The following is a 25,392-nucleotide window of genomic DNA, read 5'->3' on the forward strand; positions in this document are numbered from 1 at the left end:
GTTACGCCTATTTATATGCTTGTGTCGATAATTATGTTGTCTTTTGTTAATAGTGTACCTGGTTGTTCCTGCATTGAACTTTTTATATTTAGCGCTTTCGAGTCGAGGGTGTTGTTTGCAGGAGGCTTGTTGTTGCAGCTGCAGAGGCGTTGTGATGAGATTGAAGGTCTTCATGATGTATGTCGGATATGTCTGATTTTGCTAACAATTATTGATTTCTTTGATTTGACAATGAGGTTGAACTTCTTTATAACTCCTACCATTGCCGATGCTTAAGCTGAAAGAATCTTCTGATCGACGTACTATTTGTCTATAACCGGCTCATGACACGCAATTTTTAGCGTTTCTATCATTGTTTAATTGAAGATAACGACATTAATGGTGTGTAACATCAATGATTGAGGTATTGAGACGGTATCTAAGTGGAAAAGAATTATAATTAGTCGATGACTCAAGTATTCTTGTTTTTTTTTGGGTGTGCATGCCAGTTTTATGGTAAAGTTAGAAACAACAACTTTAATATAATGGCATACCTACACCTATTAAATAAACGATACTAAAACAGACAAAATGTTTTGAATAGAAAAGATTAACTAACCATTAAAGCAAATGCAAAGGAGCAATCCACTTAAAAAACTCGCAAGAGCTGCTAACAACATGATCAACATCAACCATCTACATGATCAACATCAACCATCTACAACTGGATATACAAACAATATACAAATAAGAAAACCGTGTCCACAAAAGAAAAGCATTTTCTGTTAGTTTCACGCATAGTAATGCTGAGAAAACAATTATTAGAATGATAATAAAAGAAGCAGGGCAATTGATATGATTTAAAATGAAACTTTATATTAGTATAACTATGACTATTAAAAGCAACACATGAGTAACTCCATAGCTAATTGATAAACATCATCAAACTGTCCACTTTATGCATTAACTCTAAAAGACAACAATCGTGACATAATTAAAACAGAACAGTTATAACTCTGCATGAACCTCAACACGAAACCATGCTAAAACAGTTTAATAATATGCATACATGAACTTTCATATCTACAAAACCCAAATTAGGATTAAAGCTCAAATCTTTAAGCTTTTCTAAGTTAATTTTTGGAGATTTTTGAAAAAAGTCATAAAATTAAGTGAATCACTAACTCAACCCCATCTCTAAATAACCCAAATGAATTGATAATGCATTGATAACGAATAAGCACAAATACAAAGACAAGTCAACACACACTGTCACTGATATGGCCCAACCGGCACAGCATGCTACACCACAAAGGCCCACGCGTGTGATACAAAGGCCCGGTCGTTTACTAGATTAGATGTCAAGTTTGTCAGTTTAGTTGTTCAATTGCGTTTGCATTATTTTAGGATTACATGTAGTTAATGGAGCATGATAGTTTAGTAGTTGCATGCATGTCTCCAACAAAGAAAGAATATGGACATCATGTGTTCATAGCCATACATATTTAATTTCCTTGTACTTTCCTTTAAAAATTATTCAGAAAATTTGTCCCAGTTGTCTCTCTCAATTTACTGCATTCTCTTCTTAATCTTGGAGTGTTTGCCTACTAAAAAAGGCTCCCAACATTTTGGTGCTTTCATTCACGTCCTCAACTCCTTCAACATGCCCCCACGCCGTGAACCGCCAGAGAACGACGACCTTCCTCCGGCTATCTCCGACCAACTGAACCAACTTATCCAAATCACCCATGCCGCAGCAGAAACCCAAACCGACATCCGTACACAACTCGCCGCCCTTGTTCAAGCAACTGCAAACTTAAACACCAAATTAGATACACAAACCGAAACCACGGTCCGCCTGGTCAATCACGTTATGCAGCTAACTGACAACCTCGAACCAGATCGCCAAAATGATCCACCCGATAACCAAGCTCGTAACCACCGGAACCGTCAAGAACAAAACCCACGCCACCCAAAAATCACCCTACCAGCCTTTGACGGATCGAACCCCTTGGGTTGGATATTCCAAGCAGAACAATTTTTCTCGTATTACAACATCCCACCACCGGTATGAGTTTACCTCTCGGCATTTCATGTCACCGGCGACGCCTTAGCCTGGTACCAAAATCAATCCAGCAACAACCTACTAGGGTCTTGGACGGACTTCAAGCGAGAACTCGAAATCCGTTTTGGGCCATCCTCTTATAAGAACCACGAAGCCGCGTTATTTAAACTTCAACAAACAGGGTCGGTACCCGAATACCAAACCGCCTTTGAACGGATTAGCAACCGAGTCACGAGTCTCTCCCCACAAAAACTAAAAAACTGTTTCGTTTCCGGGCTTAAACCCGAGATCCAAGCCGAGCTCACAATTTTAAAACCTATCTCATTCCACGATGCCTGCGGATTAGCACGTGCAATTGAAGATAAAATCCACCACTCCCACAAACCCAAACCATATACTCCTAATAAGTCGTACTCCTCCCACTTCTCCAACAATATTCCAACCACAACCCCTACATCCATGCCATCCTCTTCCAACACTAAACCCACGACCACCACAACAACACCCCTGTTACCAGCCCCTCCCAAACCATTGCTAATAACTAAACTCTCGCCGGAAGACATCCAATTACGTCGAAAGGAAGGCTTATGTTTTAGGTGCCCGGAAAAATATTTCCTGGGTCACAAGTGCTCACCGCCCCAATTTTTACTAATCGTTGACAACGACGAGCACACAAACATGGGTGATCACACCGACCCCACCAACCAAGACGATCAAACCAACGGTCCCAAATTCATGTCGCAATCCGATGCCGCTTTTTTTGGTGTAAGCTCGTTCCAAACCCTACACATCACCGGTTATATCGAAGGGCTACCCGTCACAGTTATAATTGATTGTGGCAGCACGCATAACATCATCCAGCCAAGAATAGCCTCGGCTCTTGCCTTATCGGTCCAACCCTTACACCCATTCGCCGTCATGGTCGGTAATGGACAATTCATCCACTGCCAAGGTTATTGCCCCGGTGTTGATTTATACCTCCAAAAATCCAGCTTCAATATTCCATTTTTCATCTTCCCAGTTCAAGGTGCGGATATTGTACTTGGTATCTCATGGCTAAGTACGTTGGGATGCATAACCGCTGATTTCTCAGTCCCCAAAATAGCCTTTAATCACCTCGGTTAAAACATCACACTTTGTGGAGACCCGCTGGTCAAACCCGTTTCACCATCCTCCTTATCCACCCTCCTTAAACATGACTCAATTGCCTCCCTACATGCCTTTACCATGCAATCGGCAACTACGGATGCACCACCCTCCATCCCTAATGACCCACATATCACCGCCTTGCTCGATATGTTTCAATCCATATTTCAAGAACCTCACTCCCTGCCACCTTCGAGACCCCATGATCATCACATACCCCTTACCAACGATAACCAACCAACCAGCGTTAGACCCTATCGGTACCCACATTTCCAAAAACAAATCATGACCCAAATGATCTCCGAAATGCTCAGTAACGGCATTATCCGCCCTAGCCAAAGCTCTTTCTCATCACCGGTCCTTTTGGTTAAAAAGAAGGACGGTACATGGCGTTTTTGCGTCGATTATCGCGCCTTAAACGCAGTTACAGCCTGTGACCGATTTCCGATTCCCACCATCGATGAACTCCTTGACGAACTCCAAGGTGCAACTATCTTCTCTAAGATAGACTTACGATCGGGCTACCACCAACTCCGTGTCGCAACCGAAGACATTCACAAAACCGTTTTCCGTACTATAGATGACCATTATGAATTCCTTGTTATGCCATTCGGTTTATCAAACGCACCGTCCACCTTTCAATCCGCCATGAACGACCTTTTCCGCCTCGTACTTCGTCAATTTGTCCTCGTATTTTTTGACGATATCCTCATCTATAGCCATACCCGTGAACAACACTATGTCCACCTTCACTATGTCTTCCAGCAACTCCATAACCACACATATTATGCCAAAGCCTCCAAATGCACCTTCGGTGTGCCCGAAATCTCCTTTCTAGGCCACTGTATCTCATCCCACGGTGTCGCCCCGGAACCGGACAAAATGTCGGCTATACAACAGTGGCCGGCACTGACGTCCTTCACCACCCTCCGTGCCTTTCTTGGACTCACCGGCTATTACCGCCGTTTTGTAAAAGATTATGCACAAATCGCCACACCACTAACTAATCTGTTGAAAGGCAAAGAATTCACTTGGAACCAAAATGCAACAGAAGCATTCCTCAAACTCAAACAACACATGCAACACCTCATCACTCTTGCCCTACCTAACTTTTCGGAGCCTTTTGATGTTACCACGGATGCATCGGGCCTTGCAATTGGAGCAGTTCTATCCCAACACAACCAACCTATTGCCTTCTTCAGTAAGAAACTGTGTGATACAATGAAACGCCAATCCACATACACACAAGAATTCTACGCAATTACAGAAGCAGTCAAAAAATGGCGTCAATATTTACTCGGCCGCCCCTTTCGAATCTACACCGATCATCACAGCCTAAAACACCTTCTAACACAAAAAAACCACACCCCAGAACAACAAAAATGGATCATAAAAATCATGGATTTTGACTTCGAGATACACTTTAAACCGGGAAAAGATAATAATGTGGCCGATGCGTTGAGCCGAATCGACATTCCATCATTGCTCGCCATCTCTTACCCCACCGCCAATTGGTTAGCTGAACTTCGTTCTTACTTCCTATCCAATTCCAATGGCAAAACTTTTGTCGAAACGATTAAGGCCGACCCATCCAGTTTTCCAAACCATGCTTATCGTGATGGGTTAATATACATCAATGGCAAAATTCTAGTTCCACCTATCACTGACCTAAGGCAGCAGTTAATGGAAGAATTTCACTCGTCGTTTATGGGTGGTCATTCCGGCATCAACGCATCAACTAAACGCCACTCAACGGTCGTTACTTGGCTGGGTCTTAAACGTGATGTCACCCGTTTTATTAAATCTTGCCACGTTTGCCAATGTATCAAAACCCCGAACCACAAACGGTACGGGTTATTGCAGCCACTTCCGACCCCGGAATACCCATGGATAGACATTCCAATGGATTTTGTTATAGGATTACCCACATCGAAGGGCAAGACCACTATTTGGGTTGTGGTAGACCTTCTCTCCAAGTTCTCCCACTTTATACCGTTACCCACTTCATATACGGCCGTATCATTGGCATCGATCTTTATGAGAGAAATTTATCGCCTCCATGGTTTACCCAAGACCATCGTTTCCGATCGTGATCAATTATTTGTAAGCCAATTTTGGAAAGAACTTTATAAGCAAATGGGGACGAAATTACTTCATTCGAGTGCCTACCATCCTCAAACAGATAGCCAGACGGAAGTGGTTAACCGATGCCTTGAAATGTATCTCCGTGCATTCGTGTTGGATGCTCCCAAAACATGGAACGCTTTCTGTATCTTACCGAGTTTGCCTACAATACTCATCATCATTCGGCGATCAACATGGCTCCTTTTAAAGCGCTTTATGGTCGTGAGGTTATGGCCATTCATGACTATATACAAGGGTCTACCAACACCGGATCAATCGAAACAGCCTTGCTTCAGCACCAACAGATTCTAAGCTCTCTTAAATCATCAATTGAGGCTGCCAAATCGCGCATGGTTAAACAAGCAAACAAGAGTCGATCGGATAAAGAATTTGCAGTTGGCGACTTGGTCTATTTACGCCTACACAAGTATCAACAAGCTTCACTACACCACAGGTCAAACCACAAACTTTCCAGAAGGTTTTACGGGCCATTTAAGATCATTGAACGTGTGGGAAAAGTTGCATACAAGCTAGAGCTACCTGCTGGTGCAAGAATACAACCGGTATTCCACGTTTCCTTATTAAAATAAAGTTTCGGGCCACCTCAAACGCATCCGGGGGATATCAACGAAGCTTATGCAGATGTGGATATCGCCGAAATACCCGAATACGTCATGGATCAACGTCTGAATCAGAACCAACAACATCAACTATTGGTTAAGTGGATGCACAAATCAACATCGGAAGCAATGTGGGAAGACAAATCCCGTTCACAGCCCGCTTCCCGGAATTCAAAGACATTAAGGACAATGAATCATCTCGAGAGGGAGGGGATGATATGACCCAACCGGCCCAGCATGCTACACCACAAAGGCCCACACGTGTGATACAAAGGCTCGGTCGTTTACTAGATTAGATGTCAAGTTTGTCAGTTTAGTTGTTCAATTGCATTTGCATTATTTTAGGATTACATGTAGTAATGGAGCATGATAGTTTAGTAGTTGCATGCATGTCTCCAACAAAGAAGGAATATGGACATCATGTGTTCATAGCCATGCATATTTAATTTCCTTGTACTTTCCTTTGAGAATTATTCAGAAAATTTGTCCCAATTGTCTCTCTCAATTTACTGCATTCTCTTCTTAATCTTGGAGTGTTTGCTTACTAAAAAAGGCTCCCAACAGTCACTAACTGACAATAAGATCCTAGGAATCAAAAATATTGAACCAAAACAAACACACAAACGTATTTCTAAAATTAACGCATGAGTAGAAGCAAATTGAAGAAACTGAATTAGATAAAATACAATAAGAAATAGACAAACGAAGGAAGTATTACCAGCAGTTAAGAACAGTAACCATGGTTCCGATATCTGCAAAACAAAGAATGCAAATCGAATAAACATCTAAGACGATAATGTTAGCTATATCTTGAATCAGGTATATCGATTAACTTAGTCTGCAATATCAATCCAGCGGCGATGGTCCATGACACCACACCACGGCCACCTAGGGTTCGAAAATGGAACCCGGCAACAATAGATGATGACCGATGATCGGAAAGGGATGAACCGATCATGAGTGGATCAGGACGAAGACATTGAAACCCTATGAGGTGAGAGGCAGTGTTTTCCTGGATGAGAAATGATGTGACCGGTGCTAACGATGGAACAAAAGTTGAAAATAGAGATATAGTGGAATATACGGTCCAATGAGAAGACACTAAGAATGAAACATCCAACCATAAGAAAAGACTACAAATTCAACAGCATGATGATGTACAACCAACACTGCAGCACTTTAGTTGAAATTGTAATATTATAAATAAATTTACGAATCAACCCGACTCATAATATTGCCTCCATTAATCCACTAGCTTAGATAAATACTTCACTTATCCAAAATCTGTCCACCTACTACAAGATAGTGTTGGAATTATGGACTGGTTCGGTTAAGTAAATACGGCCAACCGGGTTATGACCCGTGAGAGTTACACAATGAGGTAACGAACTATTAACCCTCTTAAGTTAGTTAACCGGGTTAGACACTTTAATGAGATAAAAATTACATGGAGCGGGCTTTGGAGTTAGAATTGGACTTGTTGGCCCATTAGGTTTATAACTAATGAGATTAGTTAAACCTAATAGGACGCTATATAAATATATGATGTTTTAATAACCTGACAACTAATCCTAACAAGCCCATCTCATCCTTCCTCCATCCAACAGCCGGCCACCTGCTTCACCACCGCCATCACAGCCGGCGCCTGACCAGCCACCGCCGCCTGTCCGCAGCCTGTCGCCGCTCGTTCGCCGCCGCCGCAGCCTACAGCCGCTGCCATACACCTCCACCGCTGCCGTTGCCGTCGTGCACCGCCACCGTTGGTCGTTGATCTCGTTGTGTCACCTAGCTCGGTTTGTTAACCTTAAGTGTCTCAACCAGTTATTTATTAACCAAGGTAAACTTAAATATATTGTTAGTTTATAATTATATATTTAATGTTTTGGCTTGTACTCGTATTGTCTGTAACCAGATCCTGTTGGGTTTAGTTTTCAGTGCTGATTAATTGTATATTCCACTTCGTATAATTATTAATTAATATGATTAATTATTATTTGTCACGTTTATTGAACCAGATTTAATAAACAAAATTTTAACTGATCACCACTGCAACCCAACAGTGGTATCAGAGCCTTGGTTACAACATACGAGTCGAATCCGGTATTTTTACCGTATCTACATCATAAACTTCAAGGTCGTTGACGTTTTTGATCTAGATAAAATATTAGGGCAATTCTAGTTTGGTCAAAATTTTATTTATTTTATTTGACCAAAATATTGCCTGACTTATTTTTCGTTGAATATGTAAATCTAGCCCGACCTTGTTTGTTTGGTTGAATGATTTTATTTTGGCCATATGGATGGTTCAAAAGTTGTATTTAGTTTTCGGTTTTATTTTATGGTTTTGGCCACCTTGATGGTTCAAAATTGTAATAGATAGGGTTTAGTTTTTCATTACTTGTATTAGTGTAATTTTGTAATGAAGAAGACCCGAAGGAAACCGAAGATGAGCTCATGGAGTTCTTGAAGTCAGTGGGAGTTACCAAAGATGACGGGATGCACCAAGAGTCCATCTTTGTGGTTGTTTTGTGTTGTGACCCCTTGACCCGATTGATCTTGCTAATAGGCTCTAGCAAGATCAATCACTAAGCTTGGCCATTTAAGATTTACATATTCTGTTTTCTATTTTGGTTGCTTGCTCGATTATAATGGGATTATAATACCACCAACCTATTACCAAATATATTAAAATAAATTAACCAATCAAGTTTTGCAAAATTAAACTAAATTTAATTTTCCATAACTAATTACTTAGTAGGTAAAACTATTAACTTAAAATTGGTTGGTATTATCCCGAAAAACTTAGTTTTAATAGGTTATTTAAAACTAAGGGTCTTGAGAGATGAAAGGGTTCATCAAGTTGTTTCGATCAATAAAGTAAAACTGGACTTTTACTCTATTCGGTAAATATTTAAAATTAATCCGAATTTAAATCAATAGTCTATGCCATCCTACTATAAGTCACACTTGAGGCATACTGCGAAACTTCAAGTGTTTGGAGCTATAGCACCGCACTTGATTTCTAGCCTATCCCTTCAAGGTGAAAGGGTTTCGTTGACACATCCGACTCTTTCACAAGTGACTATACTAGGGCGACTATTACTTTACTCTCTTGTTACGTGCTACAGCTGTCTAGAGACTAAGGTGGGCATAGATGAGGCTAAACGTATCTACGTAGGCAAATGTTGTCTTGATAGGCCTCATAAACGAGATTTGTGCTCTATTCACAATTGACAATCGTTGTCTGTCTACCTAACCACTTACTAATGTTGTGTGCTACAGCTGCCATTAGTAACTGGAAGCCAGATTCTCAAGTTCCTATTTACTAATGTTATTGGGTCATTAATAATAGGATTAAAACATCGAAAATACTAATAAAATTTACTTTTGCTTAATTGAACAGATGTCTACTGATAATAACTCCTCATTCACCCTCAAGGCTATCCTTGAGAAAGAAAATTTAATGGCACCAACTTTCTTGAGTGGCACCGCAACTTTGGACTTGTTCTCAATATGGCAAAGAAGCACTATATTCTTGATGGACCTGTTCCAACCGAGCCTGAAAACAATACTGCTGATGCCAGGAGGGTTCTTGACAAACAAATGGATGACTCTACTGAAGTCGCCTGTATCATGCTAGCCACTATGTCTTGCGAGCTTGCTAAAGGCTTGGAAGATTTTGGTGCCTATGAGATGCTTGAGCAACTCAAGGGCATGTTCCAGAAGCAAGCCCGTCAAGAACGCTATGACACCATGAAGCAGCTCATCAGCTGCAGAATGGAACAGGGATCACCTGTTAGTGCGCATGTCGTTAAGATGAAAGGGAACATCGAACAACTAAGGAAACTTGATTATCCCCTATCAGATGAAATGACAGGGGATTTCATCCCGAACTCTCCTCCCAGCTTTTACGACCAGTTCGTAATGAATTTCAATATGAATGGCTGGGTGAAGACAGTGCCGGAGCTTCATGGAATGTTCAAGATGGCTGAGATGAATATTCCCGCTAAAAACAATCAAGTTCTTATGGTTCGATCTGCTGGTGTCGTCAAGCCTAAACCCAAGAACCGGGGTCATAACGGTAAAGGCAAGAGGAAGGTTACTGTTGCTATCAGGTCTGCCACCAACACTAACGAAGGTGTTGCAAAGATACCACCGCCGCCTCCTGGGGAGCGCCAGTGCTACAAGTGCAACAAAATGGGACACTAGAAAGGTAACTGTCCCTACTACCTTGCTGAGCTGAAAAGGCAGAGGACCAATGGTGAAAGCTCCTCTAAAGGTATTTCTATTTACGCTATTGAACTTTTCACTGTCTATAGCAACACATGGGTATTTGATACCGGATGTGGTTACCACATCGTTAATGTCTTGCCGGAGCCTGAAAACTGGAAGAAACTGAAACAAGGCAGCATGGAACTCATCGTTGGTGATGGGAAGAGAGTCCCAGTTCTTGCAACTGGCACATATCGTTTTGCTTGTCCGTCTGGCCTTGTAGTTACTTTGGATAACTGTTTGTTTGTACCTGGTTTGACCAGAAACATTATTTCAGTTTATTTACTATTTGAACAACGATTTAAGTACGTTTTTAATAGTATTGCTATTTTTGCCTACTTGAATGATATTTTTATTTTGAGGCTAAACCTCGAAATGATATTTATGAGGTTGATGTTCAAATAAACAATAATGTATATAATCTTTCTAAACGTATCAGATCTGACATCAATGATACATTTCTATGGCATTGCCGACTTGGCCACATAAGCAAGACACGAGTTAATAGACTCCAATTTGAAGGGATTCTTGAATCCACAGGACCGGACTCTTTTGATGACTGCGAATCCTACTTAGCTGGCAAACTCGCCAAAGGCTCCTTCACTCATAAGAATGAACGAGCAAAGGATCTGCTAGGAATCATATATTCTGATGTATGCGGTCCTTAAAGAACCATGTCTAGGAATCATGAAAGATACTTCATTTCTTTTATTGACGATTACAGTCGATATACCTATGTGTATCTCATGAAACACAAGAATGAAACCTTTGAAAAGTTCAAAGAGTTTCAAAACGAAGTGGAAAACCAACTCGGGAAAACTATTAAAATGCTTCGATCGGATCGAGGCGGAGAGTATCTCAGCTCAGAATTCATACATCATCTAAAAGAGCGTGGAATTGTTTCACAGCTCACTCCACCCGGCACACCCCAACACAATGGCGTGAGCGAGAGGAGAAATCAAACCTTTCTAAACATGGTCCGATCGATGATGTGTAAAACTAACTTGCCTCACTCCTTTTGGAGCTTTGTTTTGACCGCCACCCGCATTGTCAGTCTGGCTCAAACTAAAAAGGTAAGCAAAACCCATATGAGATATGGCATGGGCGAAAACCAATTTGTCTTTCCATAGAGTATGGGGATGTGATGCTTATGTCACTAGTGATTCTGACGATAAGCTCTATTCTCGCGGCGTAAAAGTTGTTTTCGTCGGATACTATAACCAAAGCGGATATTATTTCTTCCATCCTGATACAAATGTGATTTCTATCAAAAGGAAGAGCCACTTTCTCGAGAAGGAAATTCTCGATCGAGGAACTAGAGATAACATTGTCGATCTTGAAGAAATTCAAGAAATACAAACTACCGCTGAGGAAGTTGGAACGTCTGATCAACAAGTTGTTGTTGCTGATTCATCGGACATGAACACAAGTGTTCGTAGAAGTAATAGGACTCGCGTACCAAATTCTAAATACCTATGGCGTCTAGATGGTCCCGAGGTCCTCTTAGTAGCCGAGTCAAGCGACGAACCTACTAATTATAAATCTGCTATCTTAGATCTGGAATCTGAGAAATGGCAAGATGCCATGAACGCCGAGATGCAATCTATGCATGACAATCAAGTCTGGAACTTGGTTGAGCTACCTCCCGAGTGTCGGGCAGTAGGGAGCAAGTGGATTTTCAAAAAGAAAACCGACAAGCATGGAAATGTACAGACTTATAAAGCACGACTAGTCGCGAAATGTTTTACTCAAACTCAGGGTATTGACTATGATGAAACCTTCTCGCCCGTTACTATGATTAAGTCGATAAGGATATTACTTGCCATAGCCGCGTACTATGACTACGAGATATGGCAAATGGATGTCAAAACTGCTTTTCTTAATGGACATCTTTTTAAAGATGTCTATATGGTTCAGCCTGAAGGTTTGTCGATCATAAATATCCTAACAGGATGTCCAAACTGAATAAGTCCATTTATGGACTTAAACAGGCATCTCGCAGTTGGAATCTTCATTTGATGAGAAAATCAAAGAGTTTGGTTTTACTAAAAATGAAGATGAGCCTTGTGTTTACAGAAAGGCTACTGGGAGCACTATATCATTCCTCATCCTGTATGTGGATGATATACTGATCATTGGAAACAACATCCCTATGCTTAAGGAAGTTAAGAACTGGTTGGGCTCTTGTTTCGCAATGAAAGATCTTGGTGAAGCTGCTTATATTCTAGGAATTAAGATCTACCGAGGTAGGTCTAAGCGGCTTCTAGGGCTGAGTCAAAGTACGTACATAGACAAAGTAACGACACGCTTCTCTATGGATAACTCCAAGAAAGGAGCTCTCCCCATGGCTAAAGGAACCGTGTTGAACAAATCGCAATCTCCGGCAACGGACATTGAAACTAGGCACATGCAAGCGATTCCATATGATTCAGCGATTGGTTCTATAATGTATGCTATGTTATCTACTAGACCTGACGTCTCGTATGCACTGAGCATGACTAGTCGTTTTCAGCAGAACCCTGGCATTGCCCACTGGACTGCTGTGAAGAACATTCTGAGGTACCTGAAAAGGACGAAAGACGAAGAAGAGCTCACTGTAAGGTGTTACACTGATGATAGCTTCCAGACTGACCGATATGATTCTCTCTCACAATCTGCTTGGATGAAGTTCATAGCCCACCTCGATCTGGTTCCAAGCTTTTGGAAACCGATCGACGTAATCCGTGATAACACAGGAGCCATTGCTCAAGCCAAAGAACTCAGATCTCATCACAGGGCCAAGCACATTCTAAGTAAGTTCCACTATATACGAGATATACTGGAACGAGGAGACATCATAATAAGCAAAGAAGACACAGATCAAAACCTAGTTGACCCGTTCACTAAACAATGACTTAGGACAAGCATGATCATCGCAAAGATGCTATCGGTCTCAGATTAGCTAGTAGTTTGTTTTGATTTAGTATTTAGATGTGTGAACATCTCAAACAGTTATACTTTAAGTTCTCTTTTGAATTAATGGTTAAATGCAAATGTTGAATAATATAACTGTGTTCGGTTTTAATACGTTTAATCCGTGAATATTGTCTTCTAAATTATCCGTAGTCGGCCAGACTCGTGGGAACGACTCTGAATTAAGACTATTCTGACTTTGGACTCAAGGAGTTGACTTCCAAACTCACAGACCTCATTATGAATGACGTTGGATGTAACTCGCATCAAATCATCTTCATGGATCTTAGTCATAAGATGTTTTGATACTGGTATACTCATTTAGTATCCTTAGACCTAAGATACATATTAGAACTTTCGTTTACTAAAGGTTATTCTTTGATCAGTGTCAACCGCTGTTGCGTAACTGCCAGCTATAAAGACATTGGTTGGGAATGATCTGAAGTTCAGTGGGAGTTGTATGTATTCAAGATGGGATTCGGTACTCTTACATGATATGTAATAGTTAGACATCTTGGCGCCCTCGTTGATTCAAACTGGTAAAGTGTGATGCCTCACCCAAACTAACTGTGTGTTTGATTGGACCACTTTGATTCTTGATCGAGAACTATAATGATTGAACACCATATGAGATTGAACCTAATCCATGTCTCATTTTTCAATTGATGTCTTATACAGAAAGGATAGATGACAACGATTACCATAAATTCGTTATCTTGCAATAGTGTTCCAAGATTATTTTGGTTAATGAATTTAAAATGTTATAACCCGTTGGGGGCAGCTATGTGTAGCTAGAGCACCGCTGGCTGTCAGTATTGAGTAACTTAACCAGAAACCGTCCAAGTGGGAGACTGTTGGAATTATGGACCGGTTCGGTTAAGTCAATACGGCCAACCGGGTTATGACCCGTGAGAGTTACACCGTGAGGTAACGAACTATTAACCCGCTTAAGTTAGTTAACCGGGTTAGACACTTTAATGAGATAAAAATTACATGGAGCGGGCTTTGGAGTAAGAATTGGACTTGTTGGCCCATTAGGTTTATAACTAATGAGATTAGTTAAACCTAATAGGACGCTATATAAATATATGATGTTTTAATAACCTGACAACTAATCCTAACAAGTCCATCTCATCCTTCCTCCATCCAACAGCCGACCACCTGCTTCACCGCCGCCATCACTGCTAACGCCTGACCAGTCACCGCCATCTGTCTGCCACCGCCTGCCGGTGCCACCGCTTGTCCACAGCCTGCCGCCGCCTACAGCCGCTGCCATACACCTCCACCGCTGCCGTTGCTGTCGTGCACCGCCACCGTTGGTCGTTGATCTCGTTGTGTCACCTAGCTCGGTTCGTTAGCCTTCGGTGTCTCAACCGGTTATTTATTAACCGAGGTAAACTTAAATATATTGTTAGTTTATAATTATATATTTAATGTTTTGACTCGTACTCGTATTGTCTGTAACCGGAGTATTAAAAATTAAGTAGAAGCGGTATATTAAATTTTGGAAGGACCCCATAAAAATTAAAACTTGGAACCCATACATATAGTATTGAGCTGGTCTGGTGGAAAGTTCCCTGTTTTTTGATGAAAGTTCCCGAGTTCGACCCTTACTAGCTGCTGGTTTAGTTGTTTTTTTTCCCCTTTTTTAGTTTTAAATCATTTTTAATATTAGTTTAGTAGGGTTTTAAAGTTTAAACTCATATGCAGCCATTCCAACTCTCAACATCACAGCAGACAGTGCTTCCCAACACTCCCATTCATGCAGGCATGCCTCCTCTCTCTGAATCTCCGGCCAGCCACCGCGCCCTCTCCGGCCACTCGGCCATCCTATGTTCCTTTCAGCCTGCCTCCCAGCTTCACTCCTCTCAGCTCTCCTCTAAATTTTTCTCAAAAGTGAAAACAAAAGGTAATTTTAGGGCTAATATAATATTGATTGATTTTATATTGGTAATTGTATGTTGTATACTTGTATTATCAAATTGTTGTTAGATTGTGATTTAGTTTCATTAAAACTTGGATTTTAGGGCTAATTATGTGAGGATTATTTAAAAGAAAGTTTTGAGCCATCATCTTCTTCAAGTAATACTCTTAAGAAAATTGATTTGGAATACCTTCCATGGGATATATTGTATTTTGTGTGTTTTATTATGATATTGTTTTTTTATTATGTTCTTCGCCTTGATCTGACCCGAACGACCCACCCGAAAATTTTGAACACGAAAAATTGGGACCCCATTGTCGAAAAATCCTGGGTCCGCCACTGCTGTCGGGTTTAGTTTTCTGTGCTGATTAATTGTATATTCTGCTTCGTATAATTATTAATTAATATGATTAATTATTATTTGTCACGTTTATTGAACCGGATTTAATAAACAAAATTTTAACTGATCACCACTGAAACCCAACAGATAGCTAAACTGCTTAAAATGTAATATTTGATTTCCTAAATTTTCAATTCGTATTTTGGTCCAATTAAATGGGAGTGATGGTGAGGTTTGAGATCTTTGTTATGGTTTTGGAATCAAACCTGATTCAATGACGTTTTGTCATAGTGATGGCTATCCTATATTAGGGGTGTGTTTTTTAACCATACCTGAATAACAAACCCGACCCGAAGCGACCCGAGACCCAAATAACCCGACCCGAATTCACTCTAACCGATTAAACTCCTAACTCGAACCCGAGATAAAATACTCGGGTTGAAATACCAAGATTCGGGTTGACCCGAATAACCTGAAGTATAATACATCGATGGATGTATCCCTAATTCTTATAGGGTACTTTAGCAGTGAAGTAACACAGTGTCCTTATGTATTCTTGTTCGGCTGTTCTCAAGACTCTAATTAATACTGTATCTATCACATCCCAATGCATTAATTACCATAAAGCATGCTGAGAATTTATTTTCAATTCAAAAACTTAAATAGTATAGTATTTAAGGGAAAATTTAAAATACAAAGTGAGACAAAAATAAGAAGTATGAGAAGAATTTGTGGTCACACAAAAAACTCATAAAATTTTTAAAAAAAAAAATCATAACTCAAAATATAAATAAAAAATGAAATAATTATAAAAACAAAAATATTTCCCTCGTCATTCTCGTTCAAAAAAAAAAGAAAAAACCCCCCGAAAACACACAATGCAGAGACAAAAGACACAATGACGAAAATGAACAAAAGACACAATTATAACTAAAAAAAGACACAATAATCGCAAAATATAAAACAATACCGAACAAAATATAACACAATGTTGAATAATATAACACAATATTAAGAAAAAAAGACACAATGTCAAGTAAAAAGGACACAATCAATGGCGAAAATGAATATAAAACACAATAATAAACAAAAAGACGCAATGACCTTTTTCTCTCAACATTGTGGTTTTTTTTAGAATGAGAAAGACAGTGGAAGCATTTTTGTGTTTTTAATTTTCTTTTGGGAAAATTCCCAAAGTAAGTATTTGTGAAAGCAAATTTCTTGTTTTAGGTATCATTTGCAAAAAATTCCAGAAATAGGTATTATAAACTAGTTGTGACGAGTAGTTTGTAGAACCAATAACAACTTACTGCGTGTCCTTAAACTAACCGTAACGAGCACGTTCACTAATCATTTACTCATCACGACTAAATAAGTTTCATACCTCGTAATCAACGCCCACGAGTAATTCATACGTCCTTTAGTCGCGACTAGTTTACCCGGTTTACATTCCCTACACGAGTAGTTATTAGTAGTTAACTCATCACGACTAGTTTAACCTTATAATCTACTCGTCGTGACTAAATGCCTTATGAATTACTCGTGGACGTTGATTACGAGACATGAAACTTATTTAGTCGTGACGAGTGATTATTAGTGAGCATGCTCGTTACAGTTAGTTTAAGAACACGTGGCAAGCTCTAATTGGTTTCTACAAACTACTCGCCACTACTAATTTATAATACCGGGCTATTTCTAGAATTTTTTACAAATAATACCTAAAATAGAAATTTGTTTTTTATAAATACCTATTTTGGGAATTTCCCCCTTTTTTTGTTTTTTTATTAAATTTTGAGTTATGATTTTTTATTTATTTATTTTTTAATTTTTTTAAGGGTTTTTTTGTGTGGCTATAAATCCTTCTCATTATTCTCATTGTTGTCTCCCTTTGTGTAATAACTTGACCCAGTAATTAAACCAATATGTATTGAGCATGTTTCTTCAATCCGTACAGGTCTTGATCCACATGCTACAACACTCCATCCCGTATAATGCATTCTTGTATGATAAATTTTATGTTTTGCTAAATAATATATGTTATTGTTGAATATGGCTGTATATTATGGTTTTATAACGGCTTGGAATATAGTGTTTTTTAATTTATGATATTGTTAAAGGTGATTTTTTTTTAATTTGTTAAACCCGACCCGTTTAACCCGAACAAACCAAACTTATTTGGATCGATTCTTGGGTCAATTTGTTTGAGCTTAAACCCGAACAACCTAACCCAAATAATCCAAAATCTGAATAAATAACCCGAAGAATACCCTAGGAAAGATGGTGTTGGGAAAGATAATTTCGAAAGCTGTTAAAAATGAAAAGAAAAGGTTATCCTAAACTTGTCATAAATGATAAAACTTTACACTCCAGGTCACAACTTGTGTGCTTAACTGAAATCATTTATCTCGTTAATAACGCTGACTCTCCGTCAATAATCAATAATCTTGTTCGCTCACCTAAACTCATCGGCACCTCAAATCACACCCAAGATTTATCTACCCACTCTTCAAATTTCAACTTCAGCAATTACAAACACAACATAATCTTCGATGGCGGTGGTGAAAGACGCGGAACAAGAATACAAGCCGACCAAGAAGAAACCCACTTCCGATGAGGACGATAAGAGGTCTAATTTCAGCTTCAATTTGAATTTGTGTTTTCTCAATTGGGTTTGTGTGTTAATCAAGTATTGTTTGTTTAGGAGGAAGAAGATGGTTCCTGGAGGCTTGATGAAGGCCATGATTAGACCTGGAGGTGGTGATGCCATGCCTTCTGATGGTAATCAGGTATTCAATTCAGTAATTGACTCTATCATTTTGCTATTTGGGTTTAGTGTGTTGATAGTTTAGTTAACTCTTAATTAATAGCTTATTAATGATGATGAATATATGTGCTTAGTACTAGCACAATAATATGTGACAGTAATTGAGCTATTTTTTTATACCTTATGAACTTTAAGTATGCTTATTGTGCAGATCATATATCATTGCACTGTTCGAACTCTAGATGGAGTGGTTGTCCAGTCTACTCGCTCAGAATTTGGCGGTGCGCGTGACTTTATGCTTCGCTTATCATTAATTTTTTATGGCTTATTATTCAATGACTCTGTTAATCTCGTGATATTTGTTTCTTATAGGCAAAGGCATCCCAACGAGGCAGGTTTTGGGTAAGAGCAAGATAATATTAGGGCTGCTAGAAGGAATTCCGACAATGTTGAAGGGCGAAATTGCAGTGGTCGGTAACTCAGTATTGGGTGGTGATCATAGTTTATTTAGTAGTTGGTGTTGTAATTGTCTTGCTGGATTGTTATTTGAGATTGATCTTTAACACGTGCTTTTGTGTTAACTGTTTCAGTTAAAAATGAAGCCTGAATTGCACTATGGCGAGGAGGACTGTCCAGTTTCTGTTTCAGATAGCTTTCCGAAGGATGCTGAACTTAATTTTGAGATTGAGCTGATTGAGTTTTCTAAAGTCAAGGCAAGAGCTGCAATTGGTTTTTTAGCACTAAATTGACATAGTTGCTTAGGTTTAGGAATTCTTATTTATAGTACTTGATATCATAACTCAAATTTTTTTGGTTTGTGACTGATGTTCTTCAGGTTGTAACTGAAGATTTGGGAATCTTGAAGAAGGTATGCATTTTTGTTCTCTTTATTTTTTTTATAACAATAGTATATGTAATATTCAGTCTTTTGTTTGCATTTCTTTTCTAGATAAAAAGAGTTGAATTTAGGAATTGGTAATATGTTTCAATGTGAAAGTTCTAAAGGCAATATGTCATTCACCGGACAGGTTATAATAGAGGCACAGAGTTGGGAAAATCCGAGAGATCTTTATGAAATAAAAGCCAGGTTCATATGTTGTCATCTCTCTCTCTCACACACACACAAACACGCGCGCACACACAAACACACATTTGAAGGAAATCTAATTATTTTAGAAACGACTACGATATAAATATACTTGTGGTATGTGGCTGATTTTATAGGGTTTCAGCCAAGTTGGGAAATGGACAACCACTTCAATTAGCTACAACCAGCGAACCAATTATGTTTACTTTTGGAAAATCTGAGGTTTGTTGGCATATATTCTTATTGGTCAAATTAGTTTTCTAATCTTAGTTTTAGTTATTGTTTATTTTACATGACGGTTGTTGCATTAAATGCAGCTATGCACAAAATAAGATTTCTGTATACTTAATGGTGTTCATTGTATTTTTATGTTAGGTACCTAAAGGTCTTGAAATGGGTATAGGAACAATGTCACGTGGAGAGAAAGCAGTGATTTACGTTACAAGTCAGTACTTAAGTCAAAGCCCTTTAATACCTTCGGTAGAAGGTATTGAAGAAGTTCACTTTGAAGTGGATCTTATCCATTTTATTCAGGTATGCAAATGTGTTTTCCTTCCTTAGTTTAAAGTATATTTCTTTTCATTTATATGCAAAGGGATATGCATTCTATTCCCTACCACGGTCTTTAAAACAGAGATAATATGTCCACCTGTATATCATTATGCAGGTACGTGATGTGCTAGGAGATGGTCGCCTTATAAAACGGCGCGTAAGAGATGGCAAAGGTGCTGTTTCAGTCCTTAAGTTTAACCTTTTGCAACATATTTGATATTATATAGTTACATGAGCAATCTAAATTTAGTGGCCATTTTAGCATGTGATGATGTTATTTGTGCTCCTTGTTTATTTGAAACAATCAGGTGAATTTCCTATGGATTGCCCTCTTCAAGACAGTCGGTTGCGTGTGCATTACAAGGGCATGCTTCTTAATGAAGAAAAGACAGTTTTCTATGATACACGAGTTGATAATAATGGCCAACCTTTGGAGTTTTCCTCAGGGGAAGGCCTTGTAAGTTAACCCTAACCTTGAATGACACATGTAATTCAAGAAGTTGGATTTAGTAAGTTAATTTACCAATTGACACATGTCACCAATTTAGGTACCTGAAGGTTTTGAGATGTGTGTTCGGTTAATGTTGCCTGAAGAGGTATCAATTGTTACCTGCCCCCCTGATTATGCATATGACAAGTTTACCAGGTTTGTTTTATTTTGCTTTCATTCAGCTCTGTTATCATCTTATCATATAGCTTTACATACAGTTGTTAGATTTTCTGATCTTGATGTTTTAATTTGTCTGTTTTTTTTCTTTATTGTGACTATAGGCCTGCTAATGTTCCTGAAGGTGCTCACGTTCAATGGGTTATTGAGCTTCTTGGGTTTGAAATGCTAAAGGTAAACAAGTTTATGGTATTTCATTTCTTTCAAACCATAAAAGTGAGAAAATGCTAACTTACATTAATGTGTTCTTCTACAGGACTGGACCGGCATGAATTTTCGAGCTATCATGGACGATGTTGAGAAGACCAAAGGCACGGTATATATTCTGTAATTTTTGAATCTCATCTTGTTATCCAGTTCAGTATTTGAAGTATAGAATATAAAAAAATCACTATTGTTAATCTGTTACATATATTCAAATATACATTTATACTCGATGCTTATGTGGATATTCCTGTTTTTTAAAGAATAAAACTGGGAATGTTGTAAATATACTGATATCATAGAGTAAGTAATAAGTTATTCACAGGGTCTCTGTTTTTTTATTCAGGGTAACAGGCTATTTAAAGAAGGAAAATATGCACTTGCCAAAACTAAATACGAGAAGGTACAAACTCTCACCACTGTTGCATTATAAATTATAACTACCGACTTTGAAAGCATTTTATGTAAATATGAAAGTATGGTCTTATCAAGGTGTGATTTTTTGACTGTAATATGACATGATTATGCATTTTGTTGCAGGTTCTACGTGAATTCAATCACGTCAATCCTCAAGATGACGAGGAGGGAAAAGAGTTTGCAAATACACGAGTATGAGGATTCATTATATTTTTACGAGTGTTCGTGAGTGATTTATGTAGTTTTTAAAATTTAATTTTAATGTTTTTGGTGCAAAAGAATCTGTTGAATCTGAATGTGGCTGCATGCTACTTGAAGATGGGGGATTGTCGAAAGGCAATTGAGATGTGTAATAAAGTAAGTTCCTTTGTTTTAAAGTCATGTTTTTTCTATGATCAGATTATCAGAATATATTAATTGCTGATATTAATGAATAGTAATGATTTTTTTTTTCTTTTTTTTTCTTTTTTTTCAGGTATTAGATGCTAATCCTGTTCATGTGAAAGCACTTTACCGAAGAGGAATGGCTTACATGGAGCTTGGTGAGTTTGATGAAGCAAGAGCAGATTTCAAGAAGGTAATTTTAAAAATGAAGTCGGTTTGATTTAGAATTAGAACATATAATGTTTTGATAGTTGTTTTTAATATTTTAAAAAATAGATGATAACCATAGACAAGTCATCTGAAGCCAATGCAAAAGCAGCTCTTCTTAAACTGAAGCAGACCGAGCAGGTTGGTTAGTTAATACTTAATAATATATCGAATAACAAAGTTACAATAATACGTTAGTAGGTGTTATACACTATGATCACTGCTTATACCAGGAAGTTGAGAAGAAAGCGCGTAAGCAATTTAAAGGACTATTTGACAAGAAGCCTGGAGAGATATCAGAAGTTGGAGTAGATAATAGAGACAACGAGGCTAGGATTGAAGAGGCACAGGAGCCGCTGATTTCTAGCCAGGAACGGGAGGGTGGGGATGAAGATGCACCACCGGCTCCTGCAGCTGCGCGTATGGGATCTTTTTCACGGTTGTGGACGGGTGGTGTGAATCTACTCAAGTCTCTTGGGGTAAATAGATGCGCCATATTGTGAGTTAATATTTGCGAAACCCAAAATGAGAGATCATACCACAAGTTTGAGCAATGGAAAACAATAGCTACTTTGTTTGTCGTAAATCAGGCATTTGTATCAATCCGTTTCCTGGAGTTAGAATGACCAAAACGTAGTTACTGTTACTGATGCTATATTTTTTTCTTTTGAAAACGTGTCGTCATATGGCGGCGCACAGTAATAATTCTATGGTAATATTAGTTTTAAAAGATAATAATCGCGACGTGAAAAGATTGTTAATTTGTTACCCTTTCAAATTACACATGTTACAAAAATGATGGCTTTGATTGACGTATGATGGATTGGATTCAGTAATTCACTTAAAATTTGTATGCCACTACTTTAGTAGCTATGCCCTATGATCCAAGAAATGGAGTCGTGTGTTTGACAACATACATCAGCCAGCCTCTACTCTAGCATTAAAAAAAACATTCGTCAGTGTTCTCCGAACAAAAGAGTTTACTTTCAATTACATTTACCGTAATTATGAGGAGTAAATTTATCATTTGAGTGATACTCGAAGGTGTCTATTTAATTTCACTTTGTAATAAAAATAAAAAAGTCTGCTGCTGTGAATTTTCAACGGGACTGACTGGTTTATCAACAAACAAACAAACCTATTATATTATATTATATTATATTATATTATATTATATTATATTATATTTCAAATCAAGCACATCCAAACCCTAGAAATCGCCATTCATCCATTCTGCTACTGCTATGCTGTTGATTCCCTGAACTTACTTACAATGATATTGATGGAGCTCTCGACAATTACGTCCACTGCGCACCGCCCGATCCGACCGCCCCTTTTCATTACCAATGTGAGTCCAAATACTAGATATTGATTGATCCATCGATTCATTTCTGTTCTGCTTGTTATAATAATTATGCGTTTGCTGAAATTGTTTTAGATCTTAGTCACGATCTGCAACTAATTATTACGTCTCAGTTTATGGAGATCTTGACTTTCAATGTGACTAACAGAGTTTGAGATTTGTATGATAAAATTATAGATTTATGATGTGTATATGTGATTGATAGTTTAGTTATTAACACAAACACATATTTGCTGATTTAGTCATTAGGTTACATTTTACTCTTTAGGTTATAACTCATTATTAGGGCTGTCAATGAATTGAACTATTCGGCAGGAAGTTCGTTCGTTTAATAAATGAACGAACATGAACATAGGCCATCTTTGTTCAATTGTGTTCGTGAACATTCAACAATGTGTTCATTTTCATCTGTTTAGTTCATTAAAGGTTTTTAATTTTTTTAAAGACTTTACTAATTAAGCAAAATTATTACTTTGAAACAAAAATATATATGAGTATTATGTGATAATTTATATGTAAATAAGTAAATTAATATATGAATATGAATGTTACAAAAACACTAGCATAAACTTCGTATCCGGACCAAACCGTTGACACTGGCCATACTTGGAGAGCCAAATCAAATAAAACACCGTTTGTGTTCGTTAACCATTCACGAGCAAATTCATTTCCTTGATGAACGAACAAGAAATTCCGTTCGGTTTGGTGTTCGTGAATCGTTCGCTTGTTTGATAAAAGCTTAACAAACAAGCATGAACAAGGCCTTTTTCGGTTTGGTTCGGTTCGTTTACATTCTTACATTCCTCCTTATGACGGTGTTTTATTTCTCAGGGAAGCTTGCATAACAACAGGCATCTTCATAGCATGCAGTTTTCTTGTATAGCTGGTTTCAGAAAGATCGGTAAACCTTTATTACAGTCTAGGAAACAATACAGTTTGTTAAAACCGTGTCAAGTGAAGATGAATGATTCAGAAGGAACAATAAGCAGTGAAAGTATGGTATTAGATGAACAAACCTTGAAGAAAGAATTGCAGATTGCAATCCAGGAGGAGAATTACGCACAAGCTGCAAAAATCAGGGATAACCTCAAACACCTTCATGAAGATAGCAAGGCTGCAGTTTTAGCTGCAAATACTCGGTTTTACAACTCGTTTAGGAACGGTGATTTAGCCACAATGCAAGCATTATGGTCGAAAAGTGATAATGTTTGTGTTGTGCATCCAGGCGTGAGTGGGATAAGTGGTTATGAGCTTGTAATGGGAAGCTGGGAATATGTTTGGGCAGATTATGAGTTCCCATTGAGTATTGAGGTTAAAGATGTTCAAGTTCATGTTAGAGGTGATGTCGGGTATGTCACGTGTGTTGAAATGGTGAGGACTACTGGTAAAAACTGGGGAAGTCAATTTGCAACCAATGTGTTTGAGAGGATTGATGGTCAATGGTTCATGTGTATTCACCATGCTTCTCATGTTGATTTGTGAAATAGAGAGAGTAAAAGGTAACCATCTCTATGTTACTAGGATTGGTCATAGTTGTTTGGTTGTAATTATGTGTGAGACATATATATGTGGATTTTATACATGACAGTTTAGTGTTTTAAACAGATATTTTAAATTTTGATTATTTTTGCGTCCGTGTTTGTTTAATTTGAATGATATGTTTGTTTATGTTAAATGTTTGATTATTTTTGAATGATATGTTTGTTTAATTTGAATGATATGTTTGATTATTTTTGTGTATTTGATAGCATGTATTCACATTGTAAATATAATTTTGATTTGTGTATTTATGTTTGATATATGTTTTATCCATTCATTTATCTTATAGCTTTGTTATGAGCCTACCCTCCTAACAATTGCTTCATGAAAGATGTATACCTGATTACCTAAGACAGTGTGTTAAGGTTTGGGTCTATTTAACAAAAACCACAAATGTGATCCTAACAATTGAAAATAAGAAGTTTATGCTAAAGTTAGTTATGATTGATTGGATGCCACTTATTAATCAATTATGGTCATTACCTACTCATATTAATGCTTGACTTAAAGGGGAAATCATGTGAATAGGCATGTTGACTAAATATATTATGAAATATTCAAAATAGCCATTGGCATTTTGTGAAAATTGATCAAGTTTGACTTTCACTAAATCTTTTAATTAAATACTCTTTATCAATACATTGGAAACATGTACCAATTTTGCGCACAACTTGGCAACTATTTAGACATTTATATAATAGTCTTTTGCACTATTTAGACATTTATGTAAAAGTCCACTCCTTTTACGTTACTAAAAACCAATCACACATTTACAAGTGTCATAAT

At 38.1% G+C, this 25,392-nt stretch overlaps 2 protein-coding genes across 2 annotated transcripts; both read left to right on the forward strand.

Annotated features, from left to right (window-relative positions):
* The first annotated feature begins 17,956 nt into the window (after window positions 1–17,956).
* Window positions 17,957–22,337, forward strand: LOC143564579 (peptidyl-prolyl cis-trans isomerase PASTICCINO1-like). Its single transcript, XM_077051813.1, has 20 exons — window positions 17,957–18,048; window positions 18,124–18,208; window positions 18,398–18,467; window positions 18,559–18,656; window positions 18,777–18,899; window positions 19,022–19,054; window positions 19,215–19,273; window positions 19,411–19,495; window positions 19,649–19,807; window positions 19,941–19,998; window positions 20,134–20,282; window positions 20,374–20,471; window positions 20,597–20,666; window positions 20,749–20,808; window positions 21,043–21,099; window positions 21,237–21,305; window positions 21,393–21,470; window positions 21,589–21,690; window positions 21,774–21,845; window positions 21,938–22,337. The coding sequence occupies exons 1-20, from the start codon at window positions 17,972–17,974 to the stop codon at window positions 22,205–22,207; spliced, it is 1,872 nt and encodes a 623-aa protein (XP_076907928.1). The 5' UTR covers window positions 17,957–17,971; the 3' UTR covers window positions 22,208–22,337.
* A 1,567-nt stretch (window positions 22,338–23,904) lies between these two features.
* LOC143564591 (F-box protein SKIP8-like) lies at window positions 23,905–24,634 on the forward strand. The gene has a single exon (XM_077051821.1). It carries the CDS (start codon window positions 23,932–23,934, stop codon window positions 24,547–24,549), a length of 618 nt encoding a protein of 205 aa, XP_076907936.1. The 5' UTR covers window positions 23,905–23,931; the 3' UTR covers window positions 24,550–24,634.
* The last annotated feature ends 758 nt before the right edge of the window (window positions 24,635–25,392 follow it).

This window comes from Bidens hawaiensis, unplaced genomic scaffold (assembly GCF_021521415.1).
Source record: "Bidens hawaiensis isolate Kalapana, Puna unplaced genomic scaffold, B.hawaiensis_p1.1 tig00001206_1, whole genome shotgun sequence".
NCBI classification, from domain to species: Eukaryota; Viridiplantae; Streptophyta; class Magnoliopsida; order Asterales; family Asteraceae; genus Bidens; species Bidens hawaiensis.